The sequence below is a fragment of the Eriocheir sinensis genome, chromosome 25 (genome assembly GCF_024679095.1).
Source record: "Eriocheir sinensis breed Jianghai 21 chromosome 25, ASM2467909v1, whole genome shotgun sequence".
NCBI classification, from domain to species: Eukaryota; Metazoa; Arthropoda; class Malacostraca; order Decapoda; family Varunidae; genus Eriocheir; species Eriocheir sinensis.
Window position 1 is genome coordinate 10,510,831 of NC_066533.1, and position 20,379 is coordinate 10,531,209.

The 20,379-nt window shown below is 43.4% G+C and overlaps 1 protein-coding gene across 7 annotated transcripts; it reads left to right on the forward strand.

Annotated features, from left to right (window-relative positions):
* The first annotated feature begins 6,230 nt into the window (after positions 1-6,230).
* On the forward strand, positions 6,231-19,450 carry LOC127003344 (uncharacterized). 7 transcript variants are annotated; one of them, XR_007757045.1, is made up of 6 exons: positions 6,231-6,491; positions 11,353-11,516; positions 13,313-13,425; positions 16,470-17,567; positions 17,742-17,829; positions 18,048-19,450. XR_007757045.1 is itself a non-coding variant. In XM_050869865.1 (4 exons), the coding sequence occupies exons 1-4, from the start codon at positions 6,313-6,315 to the stop codon at positions 16,626-16,628; spliced, it is 615 nt and encodes a 204-aa protein (XP_050725822.1). In that variant the 5' UTR covers positions 6,231-6,312; the 3' UTR covers positions 16,629-19,450. The 7 variants fall into 7 exon arrangements, 6 of the variants coding, with proteins under 6 accessions (XP_050725822.1, XP_050725817.1, XP_050725820.1 ...); XM_050869865.1 differs by having other exon boundaries at positions 16,470-19,450; XM_050869860.1 differs by lacking the exons at positions 6,231-6,491; positions 11,353-11,516; positions 13,313-13,425 and having other exon boundaries at positions 16,635-18,005.
* The last annotated feature ends 929 nt before the right edge of the window (positions 19,451-20,379 follow it).

Genomic DNA, 20,379 nt, shown 5'->3' on the forward strand with positions numbered 1-20,379 from the left:
TGCTGCAATCCATCCTGCTCCTCTGTTGTACTGCCTCTCATCTCCTGTTCCTTGCTAAATATTGTCTATTACTAAGTATTGTCTCGTCTTTGCCATTTTGAACACCCGTTGCAACACGACCTTTTACCATCACAATTTACAGAACTATAGGCCTACATGGCACCCAGAAATTGGTTTGCACTTTACGCCGTGTACACACACACAAGAGCGCTTCACAAACACTTCTGAGTCACTGAAGGTAATGTAATGTGCTTAAAACACAATACTCAGACAAGGATGCAGTCTTCGACCAAATGTCAAACCGAAACTGACGTCCACTGGCTTGTTTTTGTTTTGGCGCGGCTGTGACGTCACGAGACAACGTGCAGCTTTTTTTTTTTTTTTTCCGTTGGGGATAGTTTAGGAGCCACTTATGACCCCAGCTACCCACTACCTAGAATAATGGGATTAATAATATGAGCGAAAGTAAATCAAAGGTGTGTATTTGTCGAGTGGCCCTGTTGTGTGCCAAACTGCCAATAGTGGGGAAAAAATGGTTGACCTGTCTCATTCACCATGCTCAGATCACGCGCTAATCTCATGATCCCCAGCCAGGAGCCTTACAAGCCGTTGCTTCCCATATATATATATATATATATATATATATATATATATATATATATATATATATATATATATATATATATATATATATATATATATATATATATATATATATAAAGAGAGAGTAGTAGTAGCAGCAGCAATAGTACTAGTAGTGATAGTAGGCGCGGGGTCATTAGCAGGATACAAGGCAAAATTGGCATTGATTACATAGGTGAAGGAAAGGACAAGCGTAAGGGTCAATGGTATAACAGTATATATATATATATATATATATATATATATATATATATATATATATATATATATATATATATATATATATATATATATATATATATATATATATATATATCACCAACACCGGAGAGTAGTTCAGCATGCTCTCTAAAGACAGATCCTCTCTCTATCCACACCACACTGCATTCACACAACATATACACCTTTTCCCAAAATTAAAATTTCAAAATGGCGCAGATACACCAAGCCTCGGAGTCCCCGACTGGGGGGGGGACCACAAATTCCCCCAGGGAGGACTCCCCTTCTGGCTGCCGACCTGAGAGGTGTCTTGATAACTCCTCGAACCTCTTTCTTCTCAATTTCTGCAACATTCGCGGTCTTCGCTCTAATTTTCATTCTGTGGAACATCATCTCTCCTCTAAGCCTCACCTTCTCTTCCTTACCGAAACACAGGTTTCTGAGGCTACTGACAGCAATCTCTACTCTGTTCCCTCCTACTATCTCTATCCTAAATTTTAATCCAAAGCTGGATGTTGCGCCTACGTGCGCAACGACATCACTTGCTCTCGTGGCCACGACCTTGACTCTTCTGAATTTTCCACCATCTGGTTAAGACTTCACTGTCATTCTATTACTAAATACATCTGTGCTGTTTATCTCTCACCTAACTCTACCAACTATGTAAAATTCTTTGACTATTTGAATTCTAAAGTGGAGCACATCTTGACCCACTCTCCCTTCGCTGAAATCTCCATCCTAGGAGATTTCAATGTTCACCACCAGCTTTGGCTTTCATCCTCTTTCACTGACCATCCTGGTGAACAAGCCTACAACTTTGCTATCCTCAACGACCTAGAGCAGTTGGTCCAGCACCCTACACGTATTCCCGACCGTCTTGGAGATCGGCCCAACATTCTAGACCTCTTCCTTACCTCAAACCCTTCTGCTTATTCTGTCAAACTGTTCTCTCCGTTGGGCTCCTCCGATCACAATCTTATTTCTGCATCCTGTCCTATCGCTCCTGTACACCCTCTGGACCCACCGAAGAGGCGATGCTTCTGGCATTTTGCTTCAGCTCGGTGGGACGACCTGAGGATGTACTTTTCTGATTTCCCGTGGAATGATTATTGCTTCCAGGATAGAGACCCCTCTGTGTGTGCTCAGCGCATCACAGAGGTGATTATCTCTGGAATGGAGGCATACATTCCTCGTTCTTTCTCTACTCCTCACGCTAAAAAGCCTTGATTTAATCATGCTTGTTCTCGTGCTGTCAATGATAGAGAGGTAGCTCACAAAAGGTACCAGAGCCTTCAAACTAATGCTAATTATGAACTTTACATTTCTGCCCGAAATCGTGCCAAATCTATTCTCCAACTAACCAAAAATTCTTTCATTAATAGAAAATGTCAAACCCTTGCTTTTTCTAACTCTTCCCGTGACTTCTGGCATCTAGCCAAAAACATCTCCTCCAACTTCACTTCTTCATCTTTCCCTCCACTCCTCAGTCCTGACGGCAACACTGCCGTCTCATCTATCTCTAAGGCTGAACTCTTCTCAAACTTTTTCTAAAAACTCCACTCTGGACGATTCTGGGCATATTCCTCCTACTCATCCCCCCTCTGACTCCTTTATGCCTGTTATAAAGATTCTTACAAATGATGTTTTCTGGCCTCAATCCTCAAAAGGCTTATGGACCTGATGGAGTGCCTCCTATTGTCCTTAAAAACTGTGCCTCCGTGCTGTCACCCTGCCTGGTCAAACTCTTTCGCCTCTGCCTGTCAACATCTACCTTTCCTTCTTGCTGGAAGTATGCCTTCATACAGCCTGTACCTAAGAAGGGTGACCGCTCCAATCCCTCAAACTACCGTCCTATTGCTTTACTTTCTTGTCTATCTAAAGCTTTTGAATCAATCCTTAACCGGAAGATTCAAAAGCACCTTTCCACTTCTGACCTTCTATCTGATCGCCAGTATGGGTTCCGCAAGGGGCGTTCTACTGGTGATCTCCTAGCATTCTTAACTGACTCTTGGTCATCCTCTCTTACCCGTTTCGGTGAAACTTTTGCTATTGCGCTGGACATATCAAAAGCTTTTGATAGGGTCTGGCACAAATCTTTGCTTTCTAAACTACCCTCCTACGGTTTCTATCCTTCTCTGTACCTTTATCTCCAGTTTCCTTTCTGACCGTTCTATTTCTGCCGTGGTAGACGGTCACTGCTCTTCCCTAAATCTATTAACAGTGGTGTCCCACAGGGTTCTGTCCTATCTCCCACTCTTTTCTGTTGTTCATTGATGATCTTCTTTCCAAAACGAACTGTCCTATCCATTCCTACGCCGATGATTCCACTCTGCATTATTCAACTTCTTTTAATAGAAGACCCACCCTTCAGGAACTTAACGACTCAAGGCTGGAGGCTGCAGAACGCTTAGCCTCAGACCTTACTATTATTTCCGATTGGGGCAAGAAGAACCTGGTGTCCTTCAACGCCTCAAAAACACAGTTTCTCCACCTATCCACTCGACACAATCTTCCAAACAACTATCCCCTATTCTTTGACAACACCCAGCTATCACCTTCCTCAACACTAAACATCCTCGGTCTATCCTTAACTCAAAATCTTAACTGGAAACTTCATATCTCATCTCTTACTAAATCAGCTTCCTCGAGGCTGGGCGTTCTGTACCGTCTCCGCCAGTTCTTCTCCCCTGCACAGTTGCTGTCCATATACAGGGGCCTTGTCCGCCCTCGTATGGAGTATGCATCTCATGTGTGGGGGGGCTCTACTCACACAGCTCTTCTGGACAGAGTGGAGGCTAAGGCTCTTCGTCTCATCAGCTCTCCTCCTCATACTGATAGTCTTCTACCTCTTAAATTCCGTCGCAATGTTGCCTCTCTTTCTATCTTCTATCGATATTTCCACGCTGACTGTTCTTCTGAACTTGCTAACTGCATGCCTCCTCCCCCCTCCCGCGGCCCCGCTGCACTCGACTTTCTACTCATGCTCATCCCTATACTGTCCAAACCCCTTATGCAAGAGTTAACCAGCATCTTCACTCTTTCATCCCTCACGCTGGTAAACTCTGGAACAATCTTCCTTCATCTGTATTTCCTCCTGCCTACGACTTGAACTCTTTCAAGAGGAGGGTATCAGGACACCTCTCCTCCCGAAATTAACCTCTGATTTTGGACTCTTTTAACCTCTGTTTGGGAGCAGTGAGTAGCGGGCCTTTTTTTCTTTTTTTTTCTTTGCGCCCTTGAGCTGTCTCCTTAGCTGTAAAAAAATAAAAAATAATATATATATATATATATATATATATATATATATATATATATATATATATATATATATATATATATATATAAACATATATATATATATATATATATATATATATATATATATATATATATACGGATTCATATAAGTAAAGATACATAAACTAATGAAATAATGATAATGACACTAATGATAGCTATAATGGAGGCAAAGTTGGGGGCATACGCTATAGGTGCGCGTGGCCACGGTGCTCGTCCCCGTCGCCTTGAGCCTTTGGTGGGAATTAAGCCCATTACCCCAGGACGGGGCCAGTGTGACTTCCAGGTTAACACAGCTTACCTTCCCAATGTTTCCTAAAGTGCCCATTTATCGACCAGCAGTCCGAATGGGAGGATGAACAGCTGGGTGAGCTGCACGCCGACTGCCCTGGCCGGGATTCGAACCCGGGCTTGCGGATTCGTAGCTAGGCACGCTGACCACTAGACCCGTGGATCCCAACTTTTTTGACCCGTTCCCTCTTTTCCAGTCACTTTTTCACCTGTGGACCCCTACAAAGAAATGGGTTAAGCAAGCAAAATTAATTAATAGAATTTTTTCTGCAAAATATGAATGCATTCATGTAAAATACCTTGCATTGTTTGTATGAAAGCAGAAGACGTTCCGTTCAGGAAACTATGGACCTCTTGAAATTCTTCTATGGATCCCTTGGGGTCCATGGACCCTTTGTTGGGAACCACGTACTGCACTAGACCATGGATGAGTATATAATACATATGATATATATATATATATATATATATATATATATATATATATATATATATATATATATATATATATATATATATATATATATATATATATATATATGCATGTACGTATGTATATTTGTATGGATGGATGTATCTTTCTACTTCCCTACTTGTCTATCTACTTACTTATTTATCTATCTATCCATCTTTCAGGTTATAGTAGTAGTAGACTTCTAGAGGAAGCTGGAAAGTAGGAGAGGGAAAGAGAAAAGGAGGCAGGGAGCAGAAAACAACCACAATAGGCAGGGAGACAATACGAAGAGCGGTGAGTCTCCCGCTGTCTGGCAGTCAGCTATAAATATTTGTAAAGTGGCGGCTGTGTAAGTAATGTTGTTGTTGTTTGGTAGTTTGCTGGGGCTATACAGCCTACCCCAAGGGAGAATCGAGACAGCGATTGCTATAACAAATCAACTCCCCATGACAATTCTGCCGTTGTTGAGGAGTCCAAGGCGTGCTAAGGCTAAGGGGAAATCACATCAACTTAGTGGGAAGGCTGTCGAACTATGCTCATCCAATCAGTGTATAGCGACTCAATACTGTTGCGCCACCCGTACTATGATCAGCTGCTTCATTCATTCAGTCGAGCAGCAAATCAATCAAGCCTTGACCTAAGGCGTCACACGTGGATCAATATCATCCTCCCTCACCGTAGCCACCACGTCAGAAACCTTACACACAGGGTCGCTGTAACACGTGTACATGACATTACCTGCTCAGAGTGGCAGCCTTACAGTTTGGTCCGCCTGACTCCGGAGTGTTGAGGGTTAAAATATGAACTCAAAGAAGCCAGACTGTCACCTTGGTATAATATTATCAAAAAGAAGTCATGTGAAACGCTGATGTAATGACCTGTTACATTTCTGTATTTTATGTGAGATACTTTCATGGCGACCGATACAAGATGCCATATAAGTCAGGGTGGAGGCAAGTTCTGGGTCCTGCAGCAGCCCGTGACGAAGGCCACGTCAGCGTTGCCGGGGACACGTTTCCTCCCGTCATCCTTCTTAGACACTTAAACGTATAATCAACAATCCCTTGAGCAACTATTAATTAAAATACCAAGCTTAGGGTACAGACTTTCACATGAACACTACTTTTCGAGGGGTATACACTCATTTATTAATATTACTTTACAGCTTAAAGAGTCGATTCAACAAGTGGTTGACTTCTGCAGGAGTAGGTGCGGTAGAAAAAACACTCTTGTAGCAGCCAACACAAAGGAAGACTGCAAAAGTCACTAGAGAGAAGACAACTACGGCGGGCTGAGACGCGGCCGCTATGACGCAACAGCCGCCCCCTTCCCGTGTGTAACCTCGCCAGTGCCGGCCAGATCCACGCAGACCACTGAGGGGTTGGGGCCGTGAATTCATCGATCCCACAATGACTCCACGAGGTTTACTGTTAGTGGTGGCGCTGGCTGCCGCTGTGTGCGCGGAGGAGCTGAAAGTGGAGAGCCTGAAGAAGGAGGACTCATGTGACAGGCGCTCCAAGAAGGGGGACATGCTGACGATGCACTACACGGGAACACTGCTCGAGGATGGCAAGAAATTTGACTCGAGGTATGTGTGTGTCCGCAGCTGTCGTCTCCTTCCCTTTTTTCTCCTCGTTCTTGCCTTCGACCTTTGCGTTAGGGTTACCATGTCGAGTGCCTGGCGGTCCTAGAATCAGTGCCTATAGTGTAATGAAGGAGTAAAATTGAAGCTCCGTCCCTAATTATAACCTCCAGCTGTGTGTCTTGCGAGCTGTCATTACTTGCTTCTTTGCTTCCCTCTGACTTCACTGCCAAGTTATGCGTGTCTGGTGCCTGCTGGCCCTTCAAGCGGTGCCTCGTGTGCTGCCAAAATCAAGAAATAGTAGTAATAGTAGTGGTAATAGCTACCGTAACTATTATTTGCTTGCCTCCCTGTTTACCTACGACTCCAGACCCAGGTTAAGTATATCTAGTGCCTGCTGACCCTCGAAACAGTGCCTCGTATGGTGCCGAAGGAGTTGGAGGAGAGGGAGGAGCGATGCGGCGAGATCATTTTCATCGTATTGTTTTTTAGGCCTAAAATCTCTCTCTCTCTCTCTCTCTCTCTCTCTCTCTCTCTCTCTCTCTCTCTCTCTCTCTCTCTCTCTCTCTCTCTCTGTGTGTGTGTGTGTGTGTGTGTGTGTGTGTGTAATTCCTAGTTTATTCTATAAAGGTTATTTCTCTTCCCGCGGATCTAAAAATATCAATATACCTACTTTCCCTCTATCCTGAGAGAGAGAGAGAGAGAGAGAGAGAGAGTCTTGAGGAAGGAAGGTGTCAACGCCCGCCAGGTCTAACGGAACTCTCTCTCTCTCTCTCTCTCTCTCTCTCTCTCTCTCTCTCTCTCTCTCTCTCTCTCTCTCTCATCTACGTCTGTCTGGCCAAGGTTATGATTGTCTGTCTTGAACTTACTGAGAACACCAAATTTCTATGCTATTGAAAATCCGCCGCAGAGGAAGCCACAAATTGATAAGCATAACGAAGCTCACAAACACGTCCCATATCAGTCCAGCTGTGGTCGGTATTTGTCGACGCTTTCACCTCTCACATCAACTACCTGTATCCAAAGGCCGAAAAGGGGGGCTTCGTGGTGCAGTGGTTAGCACACTCGGCTCACAACCGAGAGAACCCGGGTTCCATTTCCGGGCGGAGTGGAAAATTTTTGGGCGGCTTTTCCGATACCCTACGCCCCTGTCCACCCAGCAGTGAATTAATCTGGGGTTGTGTCCTGTCTCCTGGGATCTGTTCCATTCTCCTATAATTCCTTCCCCTTCTGTCTCTCTCCGGCATATGACCACAGATGTTGCGCCGACTAAACGAAACTTTACAACTTTCCGAAAAGGAGATCAGTCGTGTTCTAATGACTTTCTTTAGGTTTATTGTACAGAAGTATGATCAAACTACCACAAAGGTCAGAAAACTACGTCTGGAAAAGTCCAAACCTCACACGAAAGCCTTGTCCAATATCTGTGCCTGGGCGGTGATATGTTTAAGAATATGCCCCAAGGAGATCAATCGTGTTCCAATGAGTGTTTCTTAAGTATACAGAAGAATGGTCAAACTACCACCAGGGTCAGAAAACTACCTCTGGATAAGCCCAAAACTCCCACGAAAGTCTTGTCCAGTATGTGTGCCTGGGCCCTGAAATGTTTAAGAAGGAAATCAACCGAAGGAAAGGACCCAAGGAAATCAATCGGGTTCTACTGTGCCATGTTTCTTGAATTTCAATGCCCAAAACTTCTACGAAAGCCTTGCCAAATATGTGCCTGGGCCCTGAAATGTTTAAGAATGTGCCCCAAGGTGATCAGTCGGGTTCTAATGAATGTTTCTTAGGTGCATGGTGTACAGAAGTATGGGCAAACTACCACCAGGGTCAGAAAACTACCCTAGGAAGTGCCCCAAAACTCCTACGAAGGTCTTGTCAATTATGTGCTTGGGCCCTGAAACGTTTAATAATATGCCCCAAGGTGATCAATCGGGTTCTATTAAGTGTTTCTTTAGGTTCATGGTACATAGAAATGGTCAGATACCACAAGGGTCAGAAAATTACCCCTGGAAACGCCCAAAACTTACGAAAACCTTGTCTATTATATACCTGGGCGCTGAAATGTTTTAAGAATTTGACCCAAGGAGATCAATCGGGTTCTATTAAGTGTTTCTGTAGTTTCATGGCACAGAAAAATCGTCAAACTACAGCAAAGGTCAGAAAAACTACCCATGAAAAAGCCCGAAACTCTAGCTTTGTTAGATATGTGTGCCTCGGCTGTGAAATGTTTACGAATATGACTCATTTTTGCCTTTTGTGTGTTGGAATAAGCCTTGAATTTTGTAAACACGGCCGGCCAGGGAGGGAAGGATCTGCCACGCCTCCAAGCCAGTCTCGTGGGAGGCTGGGACGTGAGGGTCGCGTGACTGAGTCCAAGGTTACATTACAGACGACCCCCAGAAAAAACAAACTCCCGACACAGCTTATTATAACTGTAATAGGACACACACACACACACACACACACACACACACACACACCAGTATTTTTCCTAGTATATGTAAATGATATACCAGAGGGAGTTAACAGTTATATGAGCCTGTTTGCAGACGATGCAAAACTGCTAAGACATAAAAGAAACAGTAAAGACTGTGAAATTCTGCAAGATGACCTGAACAAGATTTGGAAATAGAGTATGGAATGGGAGATGGAATTCAATGTGAAGAAATGTCATGTAATGGAAATGAGTAAGAGTGAAGGGACACCAAAATGGACATATAAAATGGGAGATGGAGAAATATTAAAGAAAGTTCACGAAGAGAGAGACTTAGGAGTGATAATACAAGATAATAAACAGCCCGAGAGTGATGTTAATCGGATATTCGGTGATACGTATAATATGGTGAGAAATATAGGATTAGCATTCCACTACATGGATAAGGATATGATGAAAAGTTAATAACCACTATGATTAGACCAAAATTGGAATATGCGGAAGCAGTGTGGTCTCCCCAGAAGAAGAAACACAAAGAAACTAGAAAGAATACCAAGGACGGCAACAAAAATGGTTCCAGAGCTGAAGGGATTGACATATGAAGAAGGATTAAAGGAGATGGACCTAACAACACTTGAACAAAAAAGAGAAAGGGGAGACCTAATACAAATTTATAAATTATTGAGCAAAATGGAAGAAGTAGATAATGAGGAGTTACTACTAAAAGAAGGAATAAACACCAGGAACACAAGAGGACACAGTAAAAAATTGAGGAAAGGAAGATGCTTGAGAGACAAAGAAATATAGCTTCCCGCAAAGAATCATAGAGGTTTGGAACAGACTAAGTGAGGATGTAGTATCGGCGAAGAGTGTGCAAAGCTTTAAGGAAAAGTTGGACAAATACAGATACGGAGACGGGACCACACGAGCGTCAGCCCAGGCCCTGTAAAACTACAACTTGGTAAATACACACGATAAAGTAATATTACGAAACGGGACCTCACAAGTGTAGCTCATTTCCTGCATATCACACCTAGGTAAATATATCTACTTAAATACACACACGTATAGACATTCTTGGTTGTATATGTGTGCATTTGGGTCTCTCTCTCTCTCTCTCTCTCTCTCTCTCTCTCTCTCTCTCTCTCTCTCTCTCTCTCTCTCTCTCTCTCTCTCTCTCTCCAAACGGTCCTCCTCTTAAGAATTCATGTTGGATTAAAAAATGCGAGTACGTAAAACTCAGCGCCCCTTCAACCCCCCCCCCACTCTCTCTCTCTCTCTCTCTCTCTCTCTCTCTCTCTCTCTCTCTCTCTCTCTCTCTCCCTCCCTTTTCTTGAGCCCTTTAGTCAACGGAAAAGAGGTTCATCGTGGGTCGGCGTGTTGACAGTGGGCGAACGTTCTCCGCAGAATAAGGAAAAAAATGAACCTAATAATGCGTCCGGCTGTGGAACTTGGGAGGCTGCGATCGAGAGAAGGGAGGAGAGTAAACTTAGGAAAGGGAGGCAGGGAGGGACAAAGGATAAAGAGGGGAAAGAGAAGAGGAATGGGTGGAGGTGAAAAAAAGACAGAAAAGGAGAATAGGGTGGAGAGAATGACGAAAGAGTAGGGGAGGGTCTGGCAAGGGAACAGAGGTTTTTATATAGAGGAGAAGGAGGAGGAAGTTGTGGGGGCAGAAGGAATGGGAAGAGAAATGTGGCCATTATAATTATATGAAGGAAAATAATCGATATATTTTTATAATAATTACACTTACTACTACTACTACTACTACTACTACTACTACTATAAAACATGTCTTAATAAAGTTTGACACAGGAAGGAAGAGGACGAGGAGGAAAAACAGACACTTTTCTAATATCAGACAAGGGGAGGACATTGGGAAAGGCCTTTGTCTCGCTGTGTACTATCATAGGAATAGGAATGGTAATGATTGGAGGTGATTCTCGTCCATATAATTAAACTCTTGGGGACCTTAGTATATTTAAAAAGGCTCTCGGAGAAGTTGTACGGGTTTCCATGAGTTTTTTCATGACCCTAGCATTAGTTCTGGAGGGATTCTTCGCCATGAACGGGAAAACACTCATGGTAACCCGACGTATCTTCTCTGCGGCCTTTGAAAATAGTAACAGGAGCCTGAAGCGTTTGATAATACGAGTCTCGGGTCGGTTTTATCAGACGCATCCACCTCCCACATCAAATATTTCCGAAGGTCGAAAAGATCAGTCGGGTTCTGATGAGTGTTTTTTTTTTAGGATCCTGTACAGAAGAAAGGTCAAGCTACCACCAGGGTCTTATAACTACCCCTGGAAATGCCCAAAACTCTTACGAAAGCCTTGTCAAATATGTGTGCTTGGGCCCCGTAGTGTTTAAAAATATGACCCTCTGTCCCAGTATAACACAGCTCTCACCTGGCCGTCCCTCTCCCCACAGCCTGGACCGCAATCAGCCGTTCACGTTCCAGCTGGGCGTGGGTCAGGTCATCAAGGGCTGGGACCAGGGCCTCGTGGACATGTGCCCCGGCGACAAGGTGCGTCTCACCATCCCTTCGGACATGGCCTACGGGGAGCGAGGCGCCGGAGACGTCATCCCACCCAGTGAGTAGAGGACGGCGGTGTGGGTAACGGAGTGAGTCTGAAGGAGTGAGCGCTAGCATGAGTGAACTCTGCCATACCTACCTACTAATAGCCTAGGAAGAATAAACAGTGTCATCCCACCTGGTCTATCTTTGGCTGTTTGGGTTAGTCGATGCCAATACTCTTGCAGAACACTTCCTCTCCATCTGTCTATCTATCTGTCTGTCTGTCTATCCAAGGTCTTCTACTGACCTTGTATTTATCTGTCTATCTATCTATCTATCCAAGGTCTTCTACTGACCTTGTATATATCTATCTATCTATCTGTCCATGGCTGATTAAGTCGACTTGTCACCAACACACTCCTGCTTAACACTCCATTTGCCAAAAAGTTTACCCATCATTATCCTGTTTAGGTGAACCAGGTGGCGGCCTCGTGTGTGTGTGTGTGTGTGTGTGTGTGTGTGTGTGTGTGTGTGTGTGTGTGTAATAATAATGATAATAATAATGATAATAATGATAAAAGGTTTATTAAGTTATGGAAGTCGTCAGGCTGAAAAGTTAATCATTATAAATCCTGGAGCTAATTCTAAAATAGAAACAAAGTTGAGGGATAGTGAGGGAGGGTGTGGGAGGCCGGGGTGAGTGTGGCGTGTAGTGGGGCAGGGCGGCTAGTGGTGAGGTGCAAATATCCTCGGTGCGGCCCTTTGGGTTGACTGGCATAGTGCTGCTCCCTAAACACTATCGCCGGCACTGCACTTAGTTTGTACCGGCCAGAGCGCGGCGGCGAGGGGGATGAGTTAATGATTGTTATGCTTGTGATGATGGTGAAGTGGAAGGAGGGAGGCGCGTCGGGACGCAGCAGGTGGCGGTGGCGAGGGGGTGCTGTAGGTCCTCGTCGAACTTTCTGTGGGCTGCGTTTTTTCCTGTCACAGAGCCTTAGCAGACTCAAGGTGAATAGGGCATTGTCGTTGGTTTTTTTTTTTTTTTTTTTTTTTTTTTTTACAACAAAGGAGGCAGCTCAAGGGCACACAAAAAAAGAAAACAATAATAAAAAAAGTCCGCTACTCGCTGCTCCTAAAAAAGAAACAAAAGAGGTGGCCGAAAGCAAGATCAAATACGGGAGGAGAGATGTCCTGACAGGCAGGACTTAAAATGACCCTGCTTCCCAGCTTCTGAACTCACTCGAACTGCTGCCGTTGGGTCAGAGAGAATGACCACGCCAGGGAGGCATACATGAGTTGAGACAGTATAAAATATGTGTATATAAGACATACGTAATTCTGTAGCAAATACAGCTTGTAAGAGCCTGCTCAAACGGTGTGTGTGTGTGTGTGTGTGTGTGTGTGTGTGTGTGTGTGTGTGTGTGTGTATTTGTGGTTTACAGGGCCTGAGCTAAGCTCGGATAATCCTGTCTCCTTGTCTATATTTGTCCAACCTCTCAGTGTGTGTGTGTGTGTGTGTGTGTGTGTGTGTGTGTGGCGCTGATTAGGCAGACATTGAGGGCAGGAAGAAAGGAATGAGTAGGTAGAGGTGTCTTTAGGAGACCTTATGAAGGACAGGTGTGAAGCTCCACACACCTGCTTGTCCTTCACACTTTACAAGGCTACTATGTTCTCGAAGTCACTCGTGTGTGTGTGTGTGTGTGTGTGTGTGTGTGTGTGTGTGTGTGTCCCTAGCGAGACGGTTCTTGCAGGATAAGGAGCAATAAGCCTCCGTGGGCCTATTTGGTTATTTCCTTGTATTGATGCCTCACGCCCTCCTCCAACACAGCTGCGTGCGTGGCTTGCGTTGCTCACTTTGCTCCTCTCTTGCAGATGCCGCTCTTGTGTTCGAGGTGGAGCTGATCTCCATCGGCGACGCGCCCCCCCAGGTGAACGTGTTCAAGCAGATTGATGGGGACTCCGACGAGCACCTGTCCAAAGAAGAGGTGAGGACAGGGCGGGGCGGCGCGCTGGGGGCGTGTCCGCTGCTCGTGGCTGTCACTGTTGCTGTCGCCTCTGTGTTCGTTGCAACCTAAAGAGTCCCGAGGCTCGGGCTCCGTCAGGGCTACTAACCATGCTGGGCTGGACTTAACACTGCCAAGTCGTTATTGGGCTTACCCTTGAACTTCCTTAAAAACTAGCCAGAAACAGTCCAATATGACGTACTGTCCAGTGTCCAGTGGCATAGCTACAGGGAGGGGCCTGGGGGACAAAGGCCCCCAGAGAAAAGTTAGCTTCAGGGCCCTCGGGGATCCCAGTGAATAGTTGAGACCTCTTGTAGATCTCATAAACCTCACAGGAAGGCCCCTGAGGAAGCCATATATGTTAACAATAATAGTAGTAGTAGCAGTAGTAATAATAATAATAATAATAATAATAATAATAATAATAATGATGATAACAATCATAACAGTAATAATAATGATACTCATAATGATGATAATCATGATAACAATGATATTAATAATGATAATTATAATGATATTATCATGATCAAATAATGATAATAATAATAACAATAATAATAATAACAACAATAATAATAACGATAATGATGAAAATGATAATTATTCTCATATTAATAATAATAATAATAATAATAATGAATCTCAATAATGATAATAATAATAATAATAATAATAATAATAATAATAATTATAATAATAATAACGAATCTCGATAATGATGATGATAATAATAATAATAATAATAATAATAATAATAATAATAATAATAATAATAATAATAATAATATAATAATAATAGTAATAATAACAATAGTTTTCAATAATAAGCCAAAGGAAGCCTAGCTAAGTCATTGTCTACCAAACATTATTACCACATCTTAACCTTGCACTTCTCAGTAACTGTCTGAATTCTCTATGGAAGAAGCACCCACCCCCACCCCACCCTAGGCATTAGAAGGGAGCCACGCTTTCCTTGCCATTGATACACTTACGCCTGGATTTCCAAAAGTCGTATTAGTCTTTACAAAAAACAATGTGGCTGATTTGTCTTTTTTGACCCGTTTTTCAAGGCTTGGTTAGTTGGTTGTGTTGATTTTTCTATATAATTTTTTTATGACTGAGTTTGTAATATTTGACTTAACTCTGAAAATCCAACACTTCTAACTCCATCCCAAAATCAAAGTAGCCAAACTAGCCACATAATTGTTAACCCGGTAGCTGCGGGAGTCATATTTCTTAAAGGCCCCTTAAAGCGAGAATAATGAGAAAAAAATCATCACTCACGCAAACCATATCATAATATATATCAATGTATTTGTGATCAGTTTATGCATCATTTATTTTCGGGGGTTTATGTCATGGCAAAAATTTGACCCATCACTGGTACACGCTAAAGCCACAGATTTGGCCCGTCGCTGCTACCAGGTTAATAAGTACTAATATAATGTTTAAAAAATCATGTGTCAACCTCCACCACTGTTCCTAGTCGTCCCAGACTGCCAAACAAAACACCTTTAGTCCAGTGTCCTCCCAAAAGTTTTCTTGATCAAGCCATGAGTGGAATCCTCAATGCTAGTTTAAATTGTTCTCGTATTGAGTGTTTTCTTGACTCTTTGCATACTTGATAATGTTCCCTGTAATATATTGTAAGGTATTGGCGTGTTTTATTGTAGCATCCCTGGTTGCAAAATCACGTGTTCCAATAGACAGATGATGCAGGCTGTGTACAGTCGGCAAAAAAAGTATTGGACATTCGTGGACCGATTGAACGGAATTTGAGCAAAATCTAAAGGCAAGGCATTGTTTTTGGTTAGGTGGGCACCATTGGCTAGTCACCATGCCTATTAATTTTACTCAAATTTCATTCCATTACTCCATGGGTGTTCAGTATTGTTTCTGATGACATACATGAGAGACATCCATACCTTGTCTTGAGAATAACTCACGTTCAGTGCATTAGTGACAATGAAGGTTTTACTTATTTTTCTCACACATCAATGAATTGCAGGAATCAATAGCTTACTTATGGTTTTATATACTGATACAACAGTTACATCAGCGTTTTTAAATAGCTTTCTGTGAGTGTGCTGGTGTTTTACAAGAATTAACAATTAATCAACTGAATTTGTTAATGAATAGGCTATAGCAATTATTACATCAGTTATAGCCAATTGATTTTACATAGTTTTGTTCTGTTATGACTTTATGTGTGTGTGTGTGTGTGTGTGTGTGTGTATTTATCTAGAATTTTATTATACTTATATTTATCTATTTATGATACAGGAAGCAAGCTAAACTCCAAATCTCAGTTAATCAAGTTAAGCTTTTAAATTCTTGAATAGTTTTGGCTTGAACTTTTGAGGTCATTACAGGTATCAATACATCTATGAGGAAAGCTGTTTTTCTTAATATCTCTCAGGCACCTTGTTCTCCTGAAATACTTTCTCTTAGCTCTTGTATTTCTAGCATCCCATACAAACAGGTCATCCCTGTCGATCATATCCATTTCCTTCATCTCCCTGTACACTGCAATCAGATTTCCTCTTTCTCCTCTCTCCTCCAATATAGCCAAACCCAGTCTTTCCAATCTCTCCTCATATGTCATACCTCTCAGGCTAGGTACCATTTTTGTCAATGCTTTCTGGATTCTGTGTGTGTGTGTGTGTGTTTTCCAGCACTCAAGAATCCTTGACTATGATTACTGTTTTTGTGAAGCATTTTAGAGTCTATTTGCGATCCCATGATCATCCTATGCACTGGGCTTTAGGAACTGAGCTGCTTTTTTATGACACAAGAGGGAGGTCAAGGGCAAAACAACACTGGAAATGCTTGCAACATTTGTGCTGCTCATATACAAAGAGCACAGAAGGAAAAACTGAAAGAATTATCCTTTTTTGCTGGAGAGGAGTCTTGCTATTTCTCCCCGAGAGAATTTAAATTCTATGAAGGACGAAATACAAAGTAATATCCCTGTACTGTCCTCCACTACCAGTTCATCCCTCACCTGGCCGTTCATTCGACAGGTACTGAACTACATCAAGGCGCAGATCCCTGCTGAGGAGCTGGAGCAGGGCCAGGACCCCCACAAGATCACTGAGGAGATCTTCCACCACGAGGACAAGGATCGCGATGGCTACATCTCCCACGAAGAGTTCTCAGGACCCAAACACGATGAGCTCTGAGCCGCCTCTAGCCCCGGCCCTCCCCCTGTTCCCTGCCTCCACTCTCTCCTGTTTGGGGTACCTGAAGAGTTTTAACAATTTTAACTTTGCTTTAATGGTTTTAACCATGACTGAGATCCTACAAAGGTTAATAGCTAATAGGTTTTATACTTTCTCGGACCAGACTCCTGCTTGTCTTCAGTGAGTTGTAAAAGTTTTTTTTTTCTGAAGCTGTTTTATGGGTTTTCTTGTTGGTGCATATAGTTTTACTTTATCTGTTAACAATGCCATTTTTTATACTATGTAAAGTGTTCTTAAAGGTCATTAATGTACATACTTGATATAAATGTGGTGCAGAGGAAGCCTCCAGACACTGAATGTAAAGATACCAATATTGGTCACATTTACTAGTGTGGCTTCTGTTCAGGGAAGATTACAACAGAAGGGTACGTGTGTGTAGTGTTCAGTGTGACCACAGGACTACTGCAGTGACAGCAGGGCTGCTACCATGTCCTGCTTAGTGCAGGAGCACCCTGACACGATGTACAACAGTACCTGACCACGTGCTCAAATGGTGTACAAGGAATCCACTGCCACCACCACCACCACCACCACCATAGTGATACTGAGTGCAGGGACTAGTCCGGCATGGGGCTGTATTGCAGCCACCTTCTGGAGGCAGCTCCTGCTGGGCTTTCTTAGAAGGACTATGTCATTTATTGGGACTGTTGCAATAACCCTTGAAGACAGCCCTTGCAGGGCTTCCACAGTGGGTCAAAGGCATATATATATGGGGGACAGTTTTGCTGCAGCCCCATCAGGCACTCCCTGCAAACCTTCCTCAGAGACAGATGATGGTGTACAACACAGCGGTGTGGCTGCCCCACAGCCACCACCAGGCCTGTACAACACAGAGATGTGGCTGCCATACAGCCACCACCAGGCCTGTACAACACGGCGGTGTGGCTGCCCCACAGCCACCACCAGACCTGTACAACACAGACATGTGGCTGCCCCACATCCACCACCAGGCCTGTACAGCACAGAGATGTGGCTGCTCCATGGCCACCACCAGGCCTGTACGACACAGAGATGTGACTGCTCCACAGCCACCACCAGGCCTGTACAACACAGATGTGGCTGCCCCACAGCCACCACCAGGCCTGTACAACACAGGGGTGTGGCTGCCCCACAGCCACCACCAGGCCTGTACAACACAGGGGTGTGGCTGCCCCACAGCCACCACCAGGCCTGTACAACACAGGGGTGTGGCTGCCCCACAGCCACCACCAGGCCTGTACAACACAGGGGTGTGGCTGCCCCACAGCCACCACCAGGCCTGTACAACACAGGGGTGTGGCTGCCCCACAGCCACCACCAGGCCTGTACAACACAGGGGTGTGGCTGCCCCACAGCCACCACCAGGCCTGTACAACACAGATGTGGCTGCCCCACAGCCACCACCAGGCCTGTACAACACAGGGGTGTGGCTGCCCCACAGCTGCCACCAGGCCCGTGTTTTGTATCTTCATCTCCTCCCAACAACTGGCTCACATACTGTTAGTTGGGCAACGTTAGCCATGCTTACCTCCCTAGATCACAACTGTATGCACAAACATACGGCACAAGCTTATAAAGAGCTGTAGCCATTTTGTACTTACATGTATTAAAAGAGTATATAATTTTTAACAAAGCACAACCTGAAAATCAACGGGAATATATTTTCATATTAATCAAGTTTAGGTAAAGATAGTGTGTTGAGCATAGGCAGTAGCTACACTTCCCCCTCCAGAGTGTGTTCCTCTCTCCCCACTTCCTTCCCTGCTTAGCATAACAACATTTCTACAAGTGTGAATCAAAGATTATTTTTCAGATGATATTATGATGGATGAAGCTTTATTACATGAGTTCCTGCTCATCATGTATATTTAATGGTCCAACACTTATATGTATAACTGTGAAATAACTTTACCATGTGAGATTTATGAAAAGGGCTTGGAAAAGTGGTATCATCTCTCAGCTCCAGCCAGGCTACTTCATGCCCTCAGTCCCCAAGTGTTGCAGATAATGGCATGTTAAGGGTGCAGGGACAAACTGGACCATAGCCACTGTAGCCACAGATCATTGTGAATACTGGTGCTGCTGGTGTGTTGACAGCAGGACTGTTACAACCTGCATGGCTTTTCACTATGGGACTCCATTCCACACATAGAAACACTAACAATTCTTTAAAAGGCAGTATCGTGCTGATGTATCTGGTATATTTTTTTTTTTATTCCAGGGACACAGACAGGCCAAGGGCAAATAAAATTGTAAAAGAAATGGGCCCAGTGACAATGATAAAGCATTTGTCATGCCTGGTTTGCATGATTTCCTAACAAGTTATTGGCCATATAAAAAGAACATTCCCATTGCTATAACTACACATAAAAAGGGGTTGAACAGAGCAGTGGGCTGAAGAGATGTTATGCTACACTCATGGATGTCTTCAGTGTCACCATGATGCTAGAGAGAGAGAGAGAGAGAGAGAGAGAGAGAGAGAGAGTAAAAGTACGAGTTCCTATTTCTTTTTTTATGTGTGTAAGTGGGGAAACCGTGCAATGAGAAGTAGTGGAGTGTGGATAATCTCTCTCTCTCTCTCTCTCTCTCTCTCTCCAGTGGTCAGCATTCCTAGAGACCACACTATCCTTCCTATCCAAGCACAGGGAAGACTATGGGTTGTGACTTGACATGATACGCTATACAGAAAGAGTTCGATGTATTTTCTTGTTACACTTTAATAATGACTTTTTACTACGAGAGATGTACGGTCAAAAGAAATAAAGTTGTTGAGGTGGATTTTACATGTAGCTTCTATGTATTTAACTGATATATGCATCCCAACACTAGATTGATCGGGAGGGTAATGGGGAAGTAGAACGTGTGTGTGTGTGTGTGTGTAAAAAAATGAGGATAAGAAGAGGATGAATCTGCTGGGTCATTTTCTTAAGCATTTCGGCGCTCAAGCACACATAACAAGGCTTTCGTCGATTATGAGGATTTCCTGGGGTATTTTTATGACCCTGGTGGCAGTTTGACCATTCTTCTGTACCATGAACAGAAGAAAAGACGCAGTAGAACCCGTTTAATCTCCTTTTCGGCCTTTGGAAATACTATATGTGAGAGGCGGGTGTCTGAGAATACCAACCTAGGCAATCTGAGAGCACGTCTGAAGGTGAATAGGAAGGTGAGGTTGAGTAATCGGTTGGCAGGACAAGTACTGATAGGGAACGAAACACTCAAGAATAGAGAAATACACTGAGCATTCAAGGACAAAGAGTTAGTGCAAACCAAGCTCAAGAAAAGGAAATCAGAACGTAGATGGGATGGAGAAATATTGATAAACAAACTATTATAATAAAAATAACAACATGCAACTCTCCCTTGTAAAGAAAGATGAATAACAGTGTGGTCTATTCTGCCAGGCCTGAAGTATATACTGTTCAGAAATTCGGCGCTTCAAAAAAGATCCAGAGAAAAATAAAGAAAAGAGGAATGGAGAAAGAGAAAAGAGAGTAATAGAGAAAAGAAGAATGGAGATTTGCTAGAATGCTGTGCGTGGAGAGGCAGGACATGCGCATCATAAATTATGGACATGCAAAGGTTCAAAATATTTTATATATAGTTAAGAATATGAAAAAATCTTGCCAATCCAGGAAATGTTGAAGTCGGGGCAGACAGAAAACTGAGTAGAGCGATTAAATAACTTGAACCTATGCCAAGGAAATAACAA